We start from the raw sequence: 21,644 nt of genomic DNA, 5'->3' as shown, positions 1-21,644 counted from the left end.
GACCACCCACAATAAGTGAAAATCAGCGAAGTAGGGACACTATTTATTTTAATATTTATACATTATTTTAGTAGTTATACACTATTTTAAGTCTTTATCAACCAATTGTGTGTTATAAATCGCCTCCTTCTCCTGTTGGCGCTTGGGCTCCTTTTCTCTCCCTTTGGCATCTCCTTCCTCCCTTCCTTAGGTTGTAAATTGTAATTTTTTATGATTTATAATAATCTTTTAGAGTTTATTGAAAAACCACGAAACAGCGAATCCACGAAAAGTGAACCGTGAAATAGTGAGGGAACACTGTACCTGTAAAAATAATATGATTTTGGTGTGTAAAAGAAAACACATTTATCAACATTTACTGTTGATAAATGTGTTATATCACTTTATAGACAAACCTGCATTGAGCTGAAAGTAATGAAGAGCTAGTTAATGTATACACACACACACACACACACACACACACACAATCAACCCTGTTTTGTAAAAACTTGCATGCTTCTCCCCGTTTTTCAAGGTTCTTTTCATTCATGGTAACGATTTAAATTAATTTCCCAAGCTATATCTATAAAGCCAACATTACACCAATAGTTCTGCATTCTACATTCAAAGCAAGTGTTCAGCCCAGTGAGACTCGGACAATAGCACAGCAATGCATAGGAAGACAAAGGAAACAAAAGCTCTCCTTGGCAAACGGAGATAAGGTCTGAAGTACATGTGGTTTAAAAATACACATTAAACAAGAAACAAAGAATGTCTTTCCAAGGTCTGCCAGCAATTACTCCAATAGCTTTTTCATGCATAAATATATGTTTTGTTCAAGAAAGCATCAAAATACCTCTCATTGTCCAGGGTGTGGAAAAGGAAGAATGAAAATTTCATAACAAGTGTAATCTATATTTATTCTTATGTGTATTTGCTTAGCCTTTTGGATGGGCTGGGCATGATCTGGAGCCCAGAGGGACACACCATATAACTTTCAGTTTCTTAAGAGCACCAGAGGGCTACAGGATGTAACCTTAACTATCATTTAAGGCTGAATCTGGCCTGCTATGATATTTTATGTGGCCCTCCAGATGCTGGACTACAATTCCTGTGTTCTGCATCATTAGGCATCAGGACTAAAGCTGCTGAGAGTTGTGATACAGTAACATCTAGAAAGCTGCAGTTTGTTTTGAGCCAGGAGAGTGGGATTTGAATTTAGATACAAAGCTTATGGATATAATGTCTAATGTTAAAATGATGGAAGTTATCACATCTAACACTTCTTTTAATGCACCCAATAAAGCCACCTAATAAGCATTTTAATGGCAGGTTTTTTAAAGCTCAAAAACAATATTGAGACAACAAATTGGGCAGTTGCAAGGTATATGGGGTCAGCCCATGATGAAGTCCCAAGGGCAACAATTTTATTTATTTATCATGTCAGAAGAGAATTGAGGATACATAATATAATAATAACTTTATTCTTATATCCTGCCCCATCTCCCCGAAGGGACTCGGGGTGGCTCACATGGGGACCAAGCCCAGCAATACACAATAAAATACGATCACATAAATACATTTAAAACATATAAACATAAAATCATAAAACATACCATACATTAAAACATACTCAAGCAATAGCTACTGGTCAGGCGCAGTGAACATATTCCACTGGGGGCAAGGTAAATGTTATATGTGTACAATATCTTATAAACTCTACTGAATGGACCAGAAGAAGAGCAGTAACTGGGTCTAGGTGGAGGTAAGGGACAGGTATAATGTTTTTAAAAACACAAAGTTAAAAACTTGGCATTATACTACATTTCCTTTGACCAGAAGCTGGCCACTTGGAGTGCCTCTGGTGTCACTGTGAGAAGGTCCTCCATGGTGCATATGGCAGGGCTCAGGCTGCATTGTAGTAGATGCTCTGTGGTTTGCTCTTCTCCATACTCGCATGTTGTGGACTCCACTTTGTAGCCCCGTTTCCTAAGATTGGCTCTGCATCTCGTGGTGCCAGAGCACAGTCTGTTCAGTGCCTTCCAAGCTGTCCAGTTTTCTGTGTTCCCAGGGAGGAGTTTCTCATCCGGTATCAGCCATGGATTGAGGTTCCGAGTTTAGCCTTCCACTTTTGGACTCTTGCTTGCTATGGTGTTTCTGCGAGTATCTCTGAGGATCTTAGAAAGCTGTCTCTTGATTTAAGGTGTTTGCGTGGGACGAAAATGTCAATGCCTTAGTCCTTTTATTATAGGCTCCTACTTCCTATCTGCAGTCCACAAGACTCCCACTCCTGCTTTCAGTACATAACAATACATTATCACACAGCAGAAATGCTCCAAAGCAAAAAGCCTACGCAGCTTCACTAAGGAGAACAAAAAGGTGTATACACAGAGAGCAGAAAAAGTACAAGTTAGGATGATTTCGGATTATACAAATAAGACCAAAAATGGGTTGAATAAAGCCATTAAGGGCCTCAGATTTAAATATTCAATATAGCCAGATTTAGGGTAAGAAAATGTAAGGACCCACTACAGCTGTTATGGCTTTCTACATATTGTTACTGGTTTCAGGGTCAAGAACAAATTATGTGGCAAGCATTTTACTTCCTTCTTAGTGAAGCACCACATACTAGATTTGAGGGCACTGGTGTGCATTTCTGTCACAACAGGCATTTTTGCTTAAGGTACCAACAAGGAGAAAAGTGTGTTTGGAAATGCCTCTTCAAAAGAAGAGTCCTGTGAAAAAGCCCTAAGGGTTTAGCCAACCAATCTATTGACTGAAATGCAATTCAGCTGCAACCCCAGAGGAACGAGACATGTTGTTACTCATCTATATGGCTCTCGTGTGGCTCTTGAATCATGAGTGTAATTTTGGGAAGAGTTTTGAACAGAACAGGGACCCTAGCAGAGGACGACGAGGGTAAAAATGATGAATGAGTTGCCCATTCCCTGCATCTCCCATCAGTGAGAGAAATGTCTTCCCTCAGAATAGTGTAGCACTAGATACTATCATGTGAGGAGCAAGAATCTGGTATAAATCTTACAGACACTATAAATGAAAACTACAGAAAACATCAGAAAAATGGATGCAAGGAGTTGGAAGATTTGTTCCATGGACTGCTTGAACATCTGCCTCTGTACATTCCATTGTACTGTCAAGTGCAGTGTCTTGGTTGTTTTATGTTGTTTTATGTAATATCATTTAAGGGATCACACACACACACACATAAGGAAAAGAATTGTTAAGAATTCTTTGTTACTATTGGTTTGGAACTAATGCAGACATGGGTGAGTCTCACCTTGGCTGACTATCCCCAAATATCAGGAAACAATGAGTTATATATGCACAGATGCACACAGCTGTGAACATTATCTCTACATATGATTAGTATTCATATTGACATGCAACCTTTCATTCACAGGCTCCTAGAGGACTGAAGTCTCTTATTCCACATACCCATGTAAGATAACTAGCTGCACTAAAGTAGCAGTCAGTAGAACAAGGTCCACAATGGATCAGGACTGAGAAAGAAATAACACAGAAGTCATGCAATACATTTATATAACTCTCTATTTTATTTTTGAAACATTCAAATACAGGCTGGAATCCTGCATCAAGATACACAGCATACATGTTCTGCAGATGGAATTATATTATGCCTTCCCTCCCATTGTTTCCAAGGCTCACCTTTTAGCTACCGCAGATCCCATTACACAGTTACTTGGTTGCATTTGACTATGTTTCTAGAGGATCAGGGTGGGTCCTGACTATTGTTCTCTGGGAGACCTTGAAATCTTTCTGCTTCTGACTACAAGAATATAACTAGAAAGTTCTCCAATGTCCCCTGCTTTTCTTTTCTTTTTTTCCATAGATTTTTATTGTGAAACCTCTTTTCCAAAAGTGTTACATTAAAAAGTGGGGGAACAATCATAGGAATAGGAAAGTAGGAAAGGATAGAACTACTCTATAAGTCTATCTACTCTATACTATGTGTCTATCTCCAGGGGTAATGGGGTACGGGGAACCGGGGGGGGGGGGGTTTCGTCAACTTCCAATCTCCTTCTTTGCGGTCTATACTTTTCGCGTCTTTAGTATTCACTGTGGCTTCCCCTACTCTTATCTCGACCTTGCTTTGTTCCATCTTACATTCTCTTCTAAATTGTTATTATCATTTTCATTTTCCTCTGCAACATATATTTCTTTAATGGTGACCAATCTATTGTTTTGCATTTCACTCCTTGGAAGTGTTTTAATGTTTGGGTCAGTACATCCATATTTATAATATCCATTACCTTCAAAATCCATTGATCTATTGTTGGTTTCTCCTTTAATCTCCACACTTTGGCATAGTTGATCCTGGCCGCCGTTGATAAAAAATGAAAGAGTTTCTCTTTGTTTTCTACCATTTTATCATCAATTATACCCAGCAGATAGTATTCTGGCTTCAATCGAATTTTTACCTTTAGGATTTTCTGTATCTCTTCATGAATCTCTGACCAATATTTCTTAGCCGTTCTGCAGTTCCACCACATATGTATAAATGTCCCCGTTTTTTCTTCACATTTCCAACATTTGTCGCTCAGTTTTGGGTACATTTGGGTCTATTTTCTTCATTTCTTCCTGTGATTTAAGTGTCCACTTCCCCTCTCTTTTACTAATTATATCATTATAAGTTAGCCAATTCCTTCTTGGAATTTCTCTTCTGTGACATGCCTCCAGGGGTGATATCCATCTTGGTGTTCTAGTGTAGAAATTTCGTTTATATTTTTCCCATACTTTAATAAGGGCTGCTCTAATAAAATGGTTTCCAAATTTTTTTTCCAATTTTTTCTTATCATACCACATGTAGGCATGCCACCCTGTTCTCAAGTCGAATCCTTCCAAATTTAGCATCGATTTATCTTTTAAAGTTGCCCAATCTTTAACCCAACCTAATGCACTTGCCTCATAATATAGTTGTAGATCCGGAAGACCTAGACCTCCTCTTTTCTTTTCGTCCGTTAAGTTTAGCATTTTTACCCTTGGTTTTTTCCCCTGCCAAATAAATTTGGATAGTTCAGTGCTCCAATTTTTGAATATTTTATTATTTCTAATTATTGGGATTGTTCTAAATAAATAAAGCAGTTTTGGGAGGATGTTCATTTTAATTGTTGCAATTCTTCCTAACAATGATAAATTTAAGAAAGACCATGTTTTCAAGTCTTTTTGTATGTTCTTCCAGGTCTCTTCATAATTGTTTTTCAAAAGTTGTGCATTTTTAGCCGTGAGGTAGATTCCTAAATATTTTATTTTCTTTGTGATCTCTAGTCCTGATACATCCTGTAATTTTTGTTGCTTTGATTTCGACATATTTTTTACTAAAATTTTTGTTTTTTCTTTGTTAATTTTGAAGCCCGCTATTCGGCTATAGGTTTCTATTTTTTGCAGCCAATCATTGATGTTTAAATTTGGATTTTCAACTATGCATACCACATCATCAGCAAATGCCCTTATCTTGAATGTATCTTTTCTGATCTTTGTGCCTTGCAAGTTTTCGTCCTCTCTTATAGAATTAAGCAGGAGTTCCAGGACCATGATAAAGAGTAGTGGCGATAAGGGGCATCCTTGTCTTGTACCTTTACCGATCTTAATTTTACTTCCTTCCTGCCCATTTACTGAGATTTTTGCCGTTTGTTCTTTATAGATTGATTTAATCCCATTGATAAAGTAAAAGCCCATATCCAATTCTCTTAATAAAATTTCAATACAGTCCCAATTCAAGTTATCGAAGGCTTTTTCCGCATCCAGAAATATCAGCGCCAATTCTTTCTGATTGTTTGCTTCGTAGTATTCTATAATGTCAAGAATTGTTCTTAAATTGTCCTTAATATCTCTCTGTGGCAGGAAACCAGTTTGGTCTTTTTGAATCCAGTCTTGTAGAAACTTTTTCAATCTTTCTGCTAAGATATTTGCATATATTTTATAGTCAACGTTTAATAGAGAAATTGGTCTATAGTTTCTTACATTGTTTGGGTCTTTGTCTTCCTTAGCTATCATAACTATATTAGCTTCCTTCCAGGATTCAGGTATTATTTGATTGTTTAAAGCTTCATTCATAATTTTTTTAAGGTAAGGTATCAGTTCCTCTTTTAACTTTTTGTAATACACCGCCGTGTAACCATCTGGCCCCGGAGCTTTGGAATTGTCTAATTTCATGATTGCTTGGTCGATCTCCTTTTCCGATATTTCCCTATTCAAGAATTCTCTCTGTTGTTCTGTTATTTTTTTAAGTTTCCGATTGCTGATGTATTTTTGAACTTCCTCCTTATCTATTGCCTCTTTAAGATACAATTTTTTATAAAATTTATTAAATTGCTTTATAATCTCTGTGTCATTTGCATAGGTCTTCCCTTCTTCCACTATTTTTGTTATGTGCAACTTTTGCCTTTTCCTTCTTAATTTTCTTGCTAGCCATTTCCCTGGCTTATTCGCATTTTCAAAATGTCCCCTGCTTTTCAATGGCCACTAAATGGCCATAGAATAAGGACTACAACAGTTCAATAGTGCATTGGTTTTTGTATAAAGTTGGTAAAAATTCTGACCTTCACAAGAAGCAAAAAGAGACTTAAGATGGCAAAGGTTGGACTTACATCATAGCAAGCTGCTTTTTTCATGTCAGAAACGACTTGAGAACATACTGCAAGTCGCTTCTGGTGTGAGAGAATTGGCAGTCTACAGAGACGTTGCCCAAGGGATGCCCGGATGTGTTCGCTGGGAGGCTTCTCTCATGTCACCGCTGACAGACGGGAGCTCACCCCATCTCATGGATTCGAATCGGCAACCTTCAGGTCAGCAACACAATCTTCAGGTCAGCAGTTCAGCTGGCACAAAGGTTTAACCCATTGTGCCACCGCAGCTCCCAGCAAGCTGCTAATACATTAAAAAACTGCCCTCCTTTTCCCCAGTTTATTCTCCCAACAATCCTGTGGGGAAAGATTAGGGCTGCAGTTGAGTGACTGGCCTTTTAAGATAGAAACCTGCAAGCTAAATGCCACCTTGTTGAGAGGCTTTTCTGAAGACAATAGACCAAAAATAATAGTATCCAAGCAGCTGAATACAGATTCTAAATCTGGAGTCTGACAAAACAAATCCTATTTGGCCAAATATCGCTGGCCGGAAAGAAAAGAATAAAGTCTTTATTATTCTGAAGCATCACTGCTAATAGGATACCAATGCTTTTTACACATGTTAGATTTTCTTTTGTTTGCATCTGAGATTCACTCACAGTGGGACACAATAACAGCAATGAGCAGTGAGAAATACAAACTCCAGCAACAGCATGCAGCACCATTCAAAGGGTTCAAAGAAGTATTAGCTCGTCCAATACTTTTATCACTCATTCATCAGAGGACTTTTATCATAAACAGTACTTTTGACTTGTTTGACTTGAGCAGAAGTTACAGGAGCCAGGAGCATGTGTCCTTTTTAAAAAATTCCCCTTGGTGAAAAACATCCAGATGAATACACTTCAACAAGAGGTAAAAACAGCTATAACTACTCACATGTATTCTCTGTGCGCTGAATGTACGGCAGCTGCATTGCTGTAGCGCCAAAGAACTATCACTGATGATAACACATCCAAAGTGGCATCAAACTGGAAAAGATACAAAAGCTATTAATTCGAAATACGCTTAAATCAATATCCCACTAATTATACTACAAGACTACAGAGTAATTGGGTATAAATCATTTGAACGGAAGCAGGGATCAGCACTAGTTAAAATGATCTTCAGTGCTTGGAACAAATAAAAAATATAACAGAAAGGAAGAAATGAGATTTTGGTTAGACAATGCATAAGAAATGGCTCGGGGAGGGAGGAGGGGATACACAGTGGTGAAGAAATATAGATAGACAAATGTTAACGATGTAGTAGATATTAATCAACAGTAGATATAAAAGAATGATGCAAGTATTGTATGATAAATTAAATATCTGCTATGTGACAAAAGCAATTATTGTATGAAAAATTTTAAATTCAATAAAAACTATTTTAAAAAATATAACAGAATTTGGTTTTCCAGTCAAAGATTAAATGCTAATCAATATGATCAATTGCAACATTCACACTTGCCTCAAACAGGCAAGAGTTCTTTCTCCCAAACTTGAACTTTCCACAGATATATAAACCCCACTTGCCTAACGTGTTGTCGAATGCTTCTGGAACATGACCATACAGCCCAGAAAACTCACAGCGACCCAATTTATTTCCTCCCTCAAACCAATAACATGATCCCATGTGTGCTGCCATATATGTAGAGTACCATAAAATAAAAGCTACAAGAAGAAATCAAGAAAACAAGAATGACCACTTCCATCATGGATCATAATTTCTCTGCACTGTTAATTGTTTGACCTCATGTTAATTAACATGATGAATATTATCAGGATAAGAGATCTTTCTAGATATATGACAGTAGTGGGAGTTGCCATTTAATGGCAAAATAACAGAGTCTTCTGTTTACTGTTATAAACCACATCTTTGTAACGACCTCTAGTAAAGCAATCAGAAGTTATTAAAAGGTGGATCCACACCACACAATCATAGCAGTTTGATACCGCTTCAATTGTCATAGTTACCACCATATAGAATCCTGAGATAAGTAGTTATGAGTTACTTAAAATTCTGTGCCAGATAACTTGAGTTCTATAGTTCAGGTGCTGTAATGTGTGGTGTGGATACATCTTAAAATGAAAAACAGCTTGTGGTATCTTTGAGACAGACAGATTTATTATAATGTGACTTTTTCTGGATTACAGAATGTACATATATATTCAAAGTTCAAAGATTATATGATACTCCACACATCTAAGGAATCAGAGTATAATCTGCTAGTAAATCTGTTAATGTTGAAGGAGCCACATCTTTCATGAGTGCTTTAGTTGTGTATGAATGCATGACAGGGGGGTTGAACTAGATTCTCCTTGTGGTTTTTTCCAACTTTGAGATTCTATTATTTTATAATTCTATGAAAAGATTATTGTTACAAGTGGAGCTACAATGTCCTGAAGTATAGTAAATATATAGACTATACACAGCCTCTTTGTTTTGCCATTTGATGAGGAGCAGAAAAAAAAATCCCAGAGAAATCAGAATAAATCACCAGTACAATTTTTTAATGTGTTTGCTCTATTGTTCTATTATAGTGCTGATGCAATGAGGATGTTGGGAGGGGAGAGGCTGACTACCCACGAAAGGCATGACAACAAGCCTCCTGACTGCTGCCTCTCCTCCACTTCCCTCCCCCTGAGTGAAGCCATTTCATGTGGAACTTGGATGCAAGGGCGCCTTGATGTCTTCATTTTTAGGCCTGTTCCTAGAGTTATTTGGGGTGCTGATTCAGAAAATTGCATTGGATAGACCACATCAGTTCAAGATTATTAAATATGGTTTTCTGTGGGCAAGAAGATGGTGACTACTGGATGGTATATGTTCTGTATCAGAAACTAGAGCTCATGTGGTCTGTCCAATGCAGTTTTCTGAATCAGCACCCCAAATAACCAAACCAAATCTAAAGTTGACCAAAAACTGATTTGCAACACTATTGTACCAAATGTTGGAAAGTAATCCCTGGTCAAAGTGATCCCTGAACATGTGGTCCCTGGTCAAAAAAAGTTTGGGAACCATTGGTTTAACACAATAAAGAGATGACAGTGATACTAAATGCAATAAATGAGTACTGTAACTTTACATGCTATTCACAAATTCAGTCAAAGTTCTTTGTGTGCCAAATGTACAGCAGCTGCACTGCTGTAGCTCCAAAGGATTAACACTGATGACAATACATCCAAAGTGGTCTATGTGACACCTATAGCAGACTAAGAAGATGATCTGACCCAAGCGAGACTACAATGAACTATTCAGTTATAAAATTACTTACTGCAAATCCAAATGACGAAGCACTGTACCTCATTACGGAGACAGCTAGAAGAAAAGAGATATTTTTAAAGAATCTTTCTGTGTATTAAAGTAAATAAAGTTAAAGATGCAAAATGACCAAAAGAAAAAAGAAACCAGCCAACTCACAATGTATTCATTAGCAGTAAAATACAGCATACTGAACTCCTGTAAGCCATAAGAACAAACTTACATATAGGAGATCTATTAAAACATTTCCCCAAGGAATGTGCATAAAACAAGAACTAATCACATGTGCAAATATGCATAACAATGTTGCAATGCTTCCTTTAAAAAAAAGAGAGAGAGAGAAAAAACTACTTTGAATTCAGGCTAAATGGAAGCAGACGAGCGAAGCCAAGCTTTATGTATACCTCCTGCCATGTACTTCACTTGTGTTCTCCTCCCTCACTGTTGAAATACCTTGGCTTCTAAAGCATACTGCTATTTAAAATGTTTAAAAACATATAAAGCACTTTAACGTAACAAAAACAATAATTTTAAAATGGTTAAAAAACCTACATGCCTCAAGGCAAGATTTAACAACCATTAAAACGGTATTTTTAAAAGTCCATTGAGAGATCCAGCAGAAAATTGACATTCATTTCCCATCAGTTGCCATTGAAACACATTTTTTCTCTCTCAAAATGACCTCTGAAAACATATTAAAGTGGACCCAGAATACTAGTTTTATCCAGGAACGTCTGTAGCTGGTTAGAGAGGATGCACTAGGCCAGGAAAAACAAGATTTGAGACTTGTCACAAATGCCATGAGCTAATTCCAGGTAGAGAATGCTGGCTGAATCAACAGAATTTGCACAAGTGTTGATTGATTTGCAAATATTCCATTAGTTCAGTGTGTCTCTTCTATTTGAAAATAGCAATTGAATTCAGGACAAAAACATTTAGAGGACCATGTTGTTTTGAGTGACAGAGGCACAATTAGAATGATTCACAAACAGCACATTTCCAGACTGTTGACTGGAAGCTCCAAGGACTTCATACACATCTTTACACCACAAAACCTAAAGACAGTAACTGTAAAGGCTACCTCACGTATGGATGATCAAAAAGAAGCCCAACTGGCCACGGATCTGAAGATATGTCTTGGGAGCCCATACAAAAAGAGTCCAACAGAAAACTCTGAGCTGCATGTATTCTTTTTGGGTCCCCATTTGTTGCCAGCAAGGAGACCAAAGCTGCAACAGCTGCCATCTCACTTCAATGTGCCAAGGCCTTCCCAAGAGCTTGGACCATTTTTGCAGTCTCTAAATTGACTCAGCTGGTCAGTTGGATGGTTGGCTGTCCCTGGGGCTGACTTTCCCTCCTTCCAAGCAACATCAACGACCAGGTTTCCTCTCTTGTTCACCCGGTGAATCTGGGCCAGTCTAGTCTCTGTTGCTTTACCAAGTTGCCCTCTTTTTCATTCATGAAACTGTAACTGAATTTATCTTCAGAGTTTGCTCATTCTTTGTTACATCTTTGATGAATTGGGCAAGGAACTATATTCTGTTTTGGGTGAAATAAGACATGCATGCCTGTTTTACCCAATATTAGAAGTCCTAGGACCTTGGAGAGTTGACTGCTTGGGGCAGTCTACTTTTGGAACTAGATTTTTTCGTTTGTTTCAGGAGTGACTTGAGAAACTGCAAGTCGCTTTTGTTGTGAGAGAATCTGCAAGGAAGTTTCCCAGGGGACACCTGGATGCTTTACCATCCTGTGGAAGGCTTCTATTGTGTCCCCACATGGGAAGCTGGAGCTGACAGATGGGAGCTCATCCCGTTCCCCAGATTCAAACCGCCAACCTTTTGGTAAGCAGTCCTTCTGGTACATGGGTTAAAGTAATATCCAGTTTTCATGCTTTCAACGTTCTATGAAAAGTGGTAAGTGCTTTGAGATAGCTGTCTATATTTCCATTCTTTTAAAAATATTACCACGCCATCAGAATCAGACAACCCCATCCCAACCTGCTAATTAAATTAATACATACTATAACATGTTTGCACAATTTAATCTGCCTCGTAATGTGTTAAATCCCCCTAGATGTAAATTTATACTCATAAGAAACCCCTTAAGACTTCAACATATTGATTGTCTTAAGGCCATTCCAGACACGACCAGGATAAACACATCTGCTGTTTCTGTGTCTCCATCAAGCAGTTAAGACTTAGTACAGTGAACACAAATGAAAGGAGCTGAATTTGTCTCTCTCCCACTTAACATATCTTTCTACTGGAACTTTTTGCTTAACAAGTGAAAGAAGTCAAATTAGGGAAAACATGCCAGCAATAGTAGGGTAATGGAAATAAGGTACCACTCTCATACCTTGTCTCCCCCGTACCCTGTTGTGTAACAATGGTCCTACTAACTATGTTGGAGTCTGTGCAGTATAATAATTTAACTAAGACTTTAGGAGCCTGGGATTTCAAATCTTCACTCAAGAATGGAAACCCACTGGTAGGCCTTGCCATGTCACGCTCTCTCAACTCCAAGAGGAAGGTAATTGCAAACCAACTCTGAATTAACTATGCCAAGAAAGCCCTGTGATAAGTTCCAATCGATTCTAAGGTTCCAATCGATAATGGATTACATGGGTGTGCTTCTTGGTATTTGTTGCAAAAATTAGAACACCACTTTCTACAGAAGCAGGGAGCTTCGACCCAACCCTTCTCAAGGGCACTAGGGTTGGAAAAGGCTAGACCATAGAACGTTCATCATGCTGCAATTTATAATTTGGCCCATAAACATTCTCTGAAGGCATACATCCAATCACTTGTTTATTGATAAACCTATATACCTTTATTTCCACTACTAATGTTTCACAAAGCAGTAATCAAAACAATTACGAAACTATAGTATAAAAATAAATCAATTAAAAAAACATCTACAACAATTGCTATGGGTTTAGAGCAAGAATGAAAGACCCTGGAAGGTGGTATTCCAAATGCTACAGAACATAAATTTATCCACTGGTAATTTACTGTTCTCATTATAAGATAATGCTGTTATTTATTTTTCAGGAGTTAGTTATCACCATGATTGTAACCACAGTATTGCTTTTTGAGCAGTTCATCAGTTTATACAACAGCTATTGGATTCCAATTAGGACTCAGTGACAGAATAAAATACAAATTAAAATTCATGCTGAAGGTTAACATTCACTAGTCAAAAATGAATGGGTAGGCCTCAGGTTAGGACCATTCATGGCAAGCACCTATGTCTTCAGTTTCAATGTGTTTTTCTTCAACCAGCCCATTACCTCCTCCAGACATTCATTCAGAGACAACATGATATCCTTAGCTAAAACAGCTTTTGACGGCATGGAGAAATATATTTGGGTGTCACCAGTGTACTGATAGCACCCTGTCCCATGCTTCTGGATGATCTCTCCCAACGATGTTGTTGTTTATTAATTCAGTCGCTTCCAACTCTTCATGACCTCATAGACCAGTCCACGCCAGAGCTTCCTGTCGGCTGTCACCACCCTCAGTTCTTTCAAGGTCAAGCCAGTCACTTCAAGGATACCATTCATCCATCTTGCCCTTGGTCGGCCTCTCTTCCTTTTTCCTTCCTTTTCCCCCAGCATCATGATCTTTTCCAAGCTTTCCTGACTTCTCATCTTTGCCTTTAATATCCTTCCCTCCAGTGAGCAGCCAGGCATTATTTCCTGGAGTATGGACTGGTTGGATCTTCTTGTGGTCCAAGGATTTTCCTCCAACACCACAGTTCAAAAGCATCTATCTTCCTTCACTCAGCCTTCCTTATGGTCCAGCTCTTGCATCCATAGGTTACTATAGGGAATACCATTTCATGTATTCCCAGTGGTTTCATGTAAATGTTAAAAAGCATTGGGGATAGAATAGTTAGGAAGAAAAAAATAGTCTATTTACACTACTTTTTGAAGAATGTTCTCCAAACATTTCAGTATTTATTTCACTTTGGTGATAATGACTTGCAAAGCCCTAATTTTACAAGTATTATAAGATATGAAAGTGTTAAATAGAATCATAGAATCATAGAATAGTAGAGTTGGAAGAGACCTCATGGGCCATCCAGTCCAACCCGCCGCTAAGAAGCAGGAAATCGCATTCAAAGCACCCCCGACAGATGGCCATCCAGCCTCTACTTAAAAGCCTCCAAAGAAGGAGCCTCCACCATGGCCCGGGGCAGAGAGTTCCACTGTTGAACAACCCTCACAGTGAGGAAGTTCTTCCTGATGTTCAGGTGGAATCTCCTTTCCTATAGTTTGAAGCCATTGTTCCGTGTCCTAGTCTGCAGGGCATTGGCCAAATGTGGAATTAATTTAGTTGGCCATTTTGCCAAAGTGAGTATGTAAAGGAGAAGATGGCTCTGAATGTCTGGATCATGTAAGACTAAAAGTAAGAAATATGTAATGCAGGGCATTACTTGACATTTTTCTCTATTCTTTACAAAAAAGAGGAATTTTTCAGGGAACATGGTATTCAATTATCAGTTAAGGGCCATGTATTATTTTTAGAACATCTGCAACAGGGCTTGAAGGCAATCTTAAATGGTCTTATGGGGGAAAGGAACTAAGCAGAGGCTTGACCCTGTAGCAGATCAATGTAAAAAGGAACTAAGCAGAAGCTTAACCCTGTAGCAGATCAATACAAGAAAGTGAAATCTCGGTCATTAATTGGTGAGTACTCACAGGCAATTTTTTGTGAAAGAAAGTTCTGCAGACTTTCCCACTGGGTCACTGCAGTCAGGGACAGGAAATGAGGAAAAGGAACAACTTTTGGGATTAGATTTGATTAGCTTTCTCCTTGAGGGCTCAGGGCTGGAGGAGATAGTCTACACATGTTCAGGCTTCCTGGAAATAGACCAGCTGGAGGCAAGATACATTTTTAACTTGCCCATGGGAGTCAGAGATGGCTCACCTTTGACATGCCGAAGGAGAGGTAAGATTATATCTGCTTCAACATACACCACATTAAGTAGTCATGCTGGAGTTCAGAATTAAATAGTTAATAAAGAAACCCTTGATTTATTAATCCATTTTATATGCCTTTTTCTTTATTCCCACTGGTTGGGCAATTAAGATGTAAAGCAGTACCCACTAATTAAATTATTTCAGGAAAAAGTATACTTAAAAGGGATAAAATCATATCTATATAAATATCTCTGTGTCTGTTTTTGGGGATGCATCAATTGGCAAAGAGCTCAAAAGTCTAACAGGACAGAGTCACCAAGACCAGCTCTCTTCTTCCTGTCAAAGAAGCCTTGGAGGACAGAAGGGCAAAAAATAAAGTTCTCTGAAAACCCAAGCAGGTACATATGGAAGAAGGTAGTTAAACAGGATATATAGGGCTTCATACTTCATAGCAGGCACTTTGAACTGTGCCCAGGAACAGACAGGTATAGAGGGATAACTAGTGAGGACATAGTAACATGCAAGTCATGTGGTATTTATTATTGAATATATGATGCCTAGAGGTATATAACAGGAACTTAAACATGTATTTTCAAAGGCTACCTGATCTGGAATTTGGGGTTTCTATAGCCACCTTCATCTGAGTGAGAAGATGGATACTGGAAGGGAGGATGAAGACACTAAGATAGAAAGTACCATTTGAGGTAAGAGCCTCTGACATCATGACAGGTTTCTCTTATCTCAAAAATAGCTGTGCAAATTGCAATCTTGACATTTTTCTCTTGACAGCTGTTTGGAGAAAGAGTAAACAACCAGAAACTAAAAATAGAGGCAACACAGAAGAATACATTTGTCATGTCTCTATTGAAGGAAATGGTACAGAATCTATTTCAAGGGTTTTCCCAAAATTAATTCAGGTGTTTGCTTATACGCTTTGATCAACACAGAGCAGGTTGTTACAGAGGAAAATGTTTCCAGTACATTCCCCACATAGACACACCCTAAAAAATCTCTCAGAGAATGTAAAATTTCTAAGCCTGCTCCTTGACCAAAGTCATCACCAGGACAACATTTAGCAACCCTTGTAGCATCTGTGTTGGAAAACACTGAGATATTCATCTCCATACAGGGAAATCCCAGTATACCGTCTTATGCTTAAACCACTCAGCATTAAAAAATGCATGATTCTTATGACAAACAATTTGCAATATTTGCTAACACAAATATAAAGCATAATGGAGTAAATCTAGCCTAGTGTTAACACGCTTTGGTTGTTGTTGGTTGCTCTCTGCAGTCCTCTGCACCACCAGATCTCTGCCAACCCTCAAGAAGAGATCTTCAGATCTCAGGGGAAAAGTAGTGAGGAAATCACCCAGCAGCTGTCTGCCAGTGGAAAATAAGTATTGCATCCACTTGAACCAGAGTTCAGTCAGACACATTAAAATGTGGAGACATTGGTAGGGCATGTACACACATTCTCTACCTTAAATATCAGTGGATGAGAATACAGAAAATGTGTGCTAAATATTTATTTATTTATTTACAGCATTTCTACCCTGCCTTTCTCACCCGAGGGGACTCAAGGCGGCTTACAAAATCTGGCAAAATTCAGCGCCAATAACAAAATTCAATAAAATCAAACATAACACATTTTAAACAGTTGAACATTACTTAGTAAAAACAGTATACAAACTTAAAAACATATAAAATACTTAGATCTATTTATCCAGGAATCTTGCGCGTAAACCATAATTCGGACCGTGTCGAGTCGTAGTGCTTATTCATTAAAGGCTTGTGCACAGAACCATGTCTTTAAGTTCTTCCTGAAGCCCAAAAGAGATGGGGCCTGCCAAATATTACTAGGGAGGGTGTTCCACAGCCAAGGAGCCACCACTGAGAAGGCCCTGTCCCTTGTCCCCACAGCCGCGCTGGCGAGGCAGGTGGGACCGAGAGCAGGGCCTCCCCAGATGATCTTAAAGTTTTGATGGCTCATAGGAGGAAATATGTTTGGACAGGTAAGTTGGACCAGAACCGTTTAGGGCTTTATAAGTCAAAACCAGCACTTTGAATTGGGCTTGGTAGCATATTGGCAGCCAGTGGAGCTGGCGTAACAGAGGAGTAGTGTGCTCCCTCTATGCCGCCCCAGTTATCAATCTGGCTGCTGCCCGTTGTACTATTTGGAGCTTCCAGGCTGTCTTCAGAGCCAACCCCATGTAGAGCACATTGCAGTAATCCAAATGGGATGTAACCAGAGCGTGGACCACTGTGGCCCAGTCAGACTTCCCAAGGTACGGCCACAGCTGGTGCACAAGTCTTAATTGTGCAATGCTCCCCTGGCCACAGCTGAGACCTGGGGTTCCAGTCTCAGCGATGAATCCAGGAGAACACCCAAGCTGCGAACCTGTCTTCGGGGGGGGGGGGGTGACCCCGTCCAACCAACCCTATGCCCTGTTCGGCCTTACGACTGACCAGGAGGACCTCTGTCTTGTCTGGATTCAGTTTCAATTTGTTCGCCCTCATCCAGTTCAACACAGAGGCCAAGCACCAGTTCAGGACCTGAATAGCCTCCTTAGTAGCAGGTGGAAAGGAGTGATAGAGTTGGATATCATCTGCATACAGATGACACCATACCCCAAAACTCCGGATGATCTCTCCCAGCGGCTTCATGTATGTTAAACAACATGGGGGACAGTACCGAACCCTGCGGGATCCCACAAGACAGTGGTTGTGGGGCCGAGCAGGTTCCCCCAGTGACACCATGTGGGAGCGACCCTCCAGGAAGGACCGGAGCCACTGCAGAACAGTACCTCCAAGCCCATTCCCGCAAGGTGTCCCAGAAGGATACCATGGTCTACGATATCAAAGACCGCTGAGAGGTCCAGCAGAACCAGCAGGGACACACTCCCCCTGTCCAGTTCCCGGTGTAGATCATCTACTAAGGCAACCAAGGCTGTCTCGGTACCATGTCCTGGCCTAAAGCCAGACTGCACCAGATCTAGATAATCAGTGTCAACCAAGAATGCCTGGAGTTGCGTGGCCATCACATGTTCCACAACCTTGACCAAGAAGGGGAGTTTGGAAATAGGCCGATAGTTGTCTAATTGAGTGGGGTTCAGTGATGCCTTCTTCAACAGCGGTTTAATCACAGCCATTTTAAGGCTCTCTGGAAATTTGCCTTTCCGAAGGGAGGCATTCACCACCACCTTCACCCAATCCTCCATGTTTGATATGATAGTCCAGTGGTTCTCAACCTGTGGGTCCCCAGATGTTTTGGCCTTCAAATCCCAGAAATCCTAACAGCTGGTACACTGGCTGGGATTTCTGGGAGTTGTAGGCCAAAACACCTGGGGACCCACAGGCTGAAAACCACTGTGTCAGTCTGTTTTTATTCTCAGTTGTTAAGGATTAACAATGATTTCTTTCACATTCCTTTCCTAACAGTCAGGTATGAACCAACTAGTTTCATGCCCATGACATTTATATCACCTCATATTTATTCATCAAGCCATTTATCAGAGGGATCTTATACCTGGCACTGCAATACTGCATGTTATGGGAAAGAAAGCATGATGTTTAACAACATAAACACAGACGTATCTTTTTAAAATATGTATATAACGCTATTTTAAAGGATTGCATTGCTTGCCTGTGTGGCATTCATTTACATTTCCTTGACAGGGTTTTTGTAATGTATAAAGTCAATACAGTTTTTATAAATATTTTAAAAGGTCTAGTCCACATTCATGTACAGACAGAGCACTTTGAAACCATGTGGATTGATCATTTCTTTCTGATGCTCTCATTCTTTCATTATCTCACCAATGTTTTTTACAAGTTGTTTTCACATTACAAAATGAATTAACCAATACAACCTGTATCTAAAACAAGACAGTATCTGGCCGAGACAAGCAAGCTACATAAAGAAATCAAGCAGCACGTGTCTTTTGGTACCAAGGACAGCAACATCAGTACAGAATATGGCCAGATAGACAATAACAGCTCTAAGCAAGCCTACAGGAAAAGCTATTTTAGATTATCTTGACTTCAGAGCATCTTTTCAAATTCATTCCAATTCTCAAATGATCGAGAAAGATGAAGGTGCAAATTCAGCAAAACAATAGGTGTTTCATATCAGAGTCTTTTAGATTGGCATCACCACAGAATGTTTTTGTCCATGTCACACACACGTTTCTGTTAGTAACATACAACACGGGTGGTATTGGCATAGAGCCTAACACAGTTCTACATTTCTGTGTGAGGGATGGTGGCTGCTATTTCTTTTAAAAATGCACTTTTATTTATATTGTGTGATCAGCAACATGTGACCTGTGAATCCCTTATTTATATTTCTCTATCATGGGCTCTTTTTTCACAAGGTTGCACTCTTCTCAGAACAGGTTTTATTTATTCATAGATTTTCATCACATTTCCTCTTCTTGACTGAGGTGGCATTAAAAAATAACTAAAAATAAGAGGAAAACATTGTCACAACAAATGTGCACTGCAAGAAATTAAGTATTAGCAAATAATCACAATCTAGGTCAGGATTCACTAACACAGTTACAAATACATAACCACCATAGCTATATAGTGTCTACCAGAGTGATCCCACTCAGATTTTTATTTACAAGGCAGCGGTAGCAGCAAGCAACAGGGATCTGTTCCCCAGTCAATCAGGAAGCAGCTGAATGATGTTTCAGCCTTCTTTCATGAGTGATCTCTGGTGTGACAGCCAGAAGCAGGGTTCCTGCTGTAAATCCCCCTCACATTACAGCTTGTGCAAGTGGGGTTGGGAACATCAATCAGCTGCTTCCTTACCTACAGGGGAACAGACCACCATCAATGGCAGTGGTTGCTGCCCAGTAAGTGAAGACTAAGGGACTTTCACAGTCCCTATGCCTTCATAAAACTAGTAAATATATAAGCTGATTGCTACACAATTTGATCATATACTTACAAAAGCTAGGGAAGGAGAGGAAGGCCAATTATTGCCATTTATTTGGACTATTAATGAAACGACCATATGATTCGAGCAGGCCATACTTTGTGCCTATCCTGGAAACCAAGGATAATAAGTATCCCCACGGTGCAGTGTTCTGTCTGTCTGCATAATAATCCTCAATTATCCACAGCTAATGGATTTGTAACTGTATGTGTTATGCATGCACTTGATGCAAAAACATAATTCAATTGATAGTCAATTGTTATCATTAACCTTTAAATGCATACATACATGTTCAAGCTTCGTGGTGTTATGTTGAAGAAAGATTGCCAGATTTTATTAAATATCATCAATAGCAATTAACATTTAAATCACATCACCTCGCTTTATAATATCAAACAGAGCAAATAGTGTCTTTAAGTCTCCAACAAAATGCCTTACCTCAGCAGTATATATTACACTGCAGTTTTTTTAATCAGTCTATTTGCATATATTGGCATGGTAAACCTGGTGCAAATCTTTTGCTTGCACCAACTGTTGTAACCACTGAATGACTGAGAAAGGATTCCTTTGAGTCAATGGAGACAATGCCAATATATGCAAATTGATTGACTCTAGTTGAAACTAACCTTTGGATTTAGCCCTTAACCTTATACTCTTTTTTCAAGTGTTCCCTCTCCACAATTGATAAACTCAAATTTCACATACTGATAGCTATTTAGGATTTATTGGGCACAAACACAGAAAGCAGTTTTTTCCCATCATTTCTATGTGGACACCAAGAATTTCAATCATGTATGTATCAATAATCTTACATTCAGTTCTGATGCTGTAGTCATTAACTGTCTCATCCAAAACAAGGAATTAAACTACCTTGATGTAGTGAACTGAAATAGCTTGCTCCAAGCTTCAAAACATTCGAAAGAAACAAAATAGAGCATTTCAAAAGAAAATTACTAAGTAGGTCCTTTAGTTTGATTTATCATTTTTAAATATTTGAAGTGCAGCAAGATAATAGAGCCTGGTGTCCAAATCAGGGCTGTGTAGGAGCAAACCAGAGTGAGGAAAACTATCAAAATGTATCAAATCACTTTGGTACAGGGATTGGAAAATTACATTTCATAGCAAAAGAACGCAGATCATCAGCATGTTTTGTGTTTGTATGTGTATTTCGATTCCTGTAAAATTTGTTCAGGTGGATTTGGTACCTTTTAGAAACAAACTCCACAATTGTCCTGGAGGCGGCATCTTTGCATGGCAACAGAAGCATGCTCTGCTTCTAGGAAAAAGTTAATGATGTTGTCGAAGGCTTTCATGGGCAAAACCACTGGGTTGCTGTGAGTTATCAGTCTGTATGGCCATGTTCCAGAAGCAATCTCTCCTGACGTATCACCCACATCTGTGGCAGGCATCCTCAGAGGTTGTTAAGTCTGTTGGAAACTAGGCAAGTGAAGTTTTTATATAGATGGAATGTCTAGGGTGTCTCAAACAGACGAGAGTTCTTTTTCCCACACTGGATATTCCACAGATATATAAACTTCACCTGTCTAGTTTTCAACAAACCTCACAATCTCTGAGGATGGCTGCCATAGATGTAGGCGAAACGTCAGGAGATAATGTTTCTGGAACATGGCCATACAGCCTCGAAAATACACTTAATGATGCTTTCCACTTGTTTGTCTCTCCATATATTCCTACACTCTCTGTTCTGGGGTGCAAATTACTTGTATTTCAAAAACCTATAACCATTGCCTTGTTGTAATTGTCATTTAATTGTTAACAAATGGAAGAAAGAGTTCTTTATAACTTGACTTTCACCGTGTTTTTCTTTTAAGCAAGGGTTACCATTATGGGTTTTAGAAAACGTGTAAAATTATTCTGTGATCAGTATGGA

At 39.0% G+C, this 21,644-nt stretch overlaps 1 protein-coding gene across 1 annotated transcript in view; it reads right to left on the bottom strand.

Moving 5' to 3' along the window:
• Nucleotides 1-21,644, bottom strand: part of tmem163 (transmembrane protein 163) — a 120,607-nt gene that overhangs the window by 42,141 nt on the left and 56,822 nt on the right. Inside the window, exons 3-4 of the mRNA XM_062967030.1 lie at nucleotides 9,898-9,941; nucleotides 7,521-7,612 (exon numbers count right to left, since the gene is read on the bottom strand). Of these exons, the coding sequence (XP_062823100.1) occupies nucleotides 7,521-7,612; nucleotides 9,898-9,941 (136 nt within the window). The remainder of the gene's footprint in view (nucleotides 1-7,520; nucleotides 7,613-9,897; nucleotides 9,942-21,644) is intronic.

Source organism: Anolis carolinensis, chromosome 1 (assembly GCF_035594765.1).
Source record: "Anolis carolinensis isolate JA03-04 chromosome 1, rAnoCar3.1.pri, whole genome shotgun sequence".
Lineage (NCBI taxonomy): Eukaryota > Metazoa > Chordata > Lepidosauria > Squamata > Dactyloidae > Anolis > Anolis carolinensis.
The sequence above is the reverse complement of the archived record's forward strand: the minus strand, read 5'-3'. Positions and strand labels throughout refer to the sequence as shown.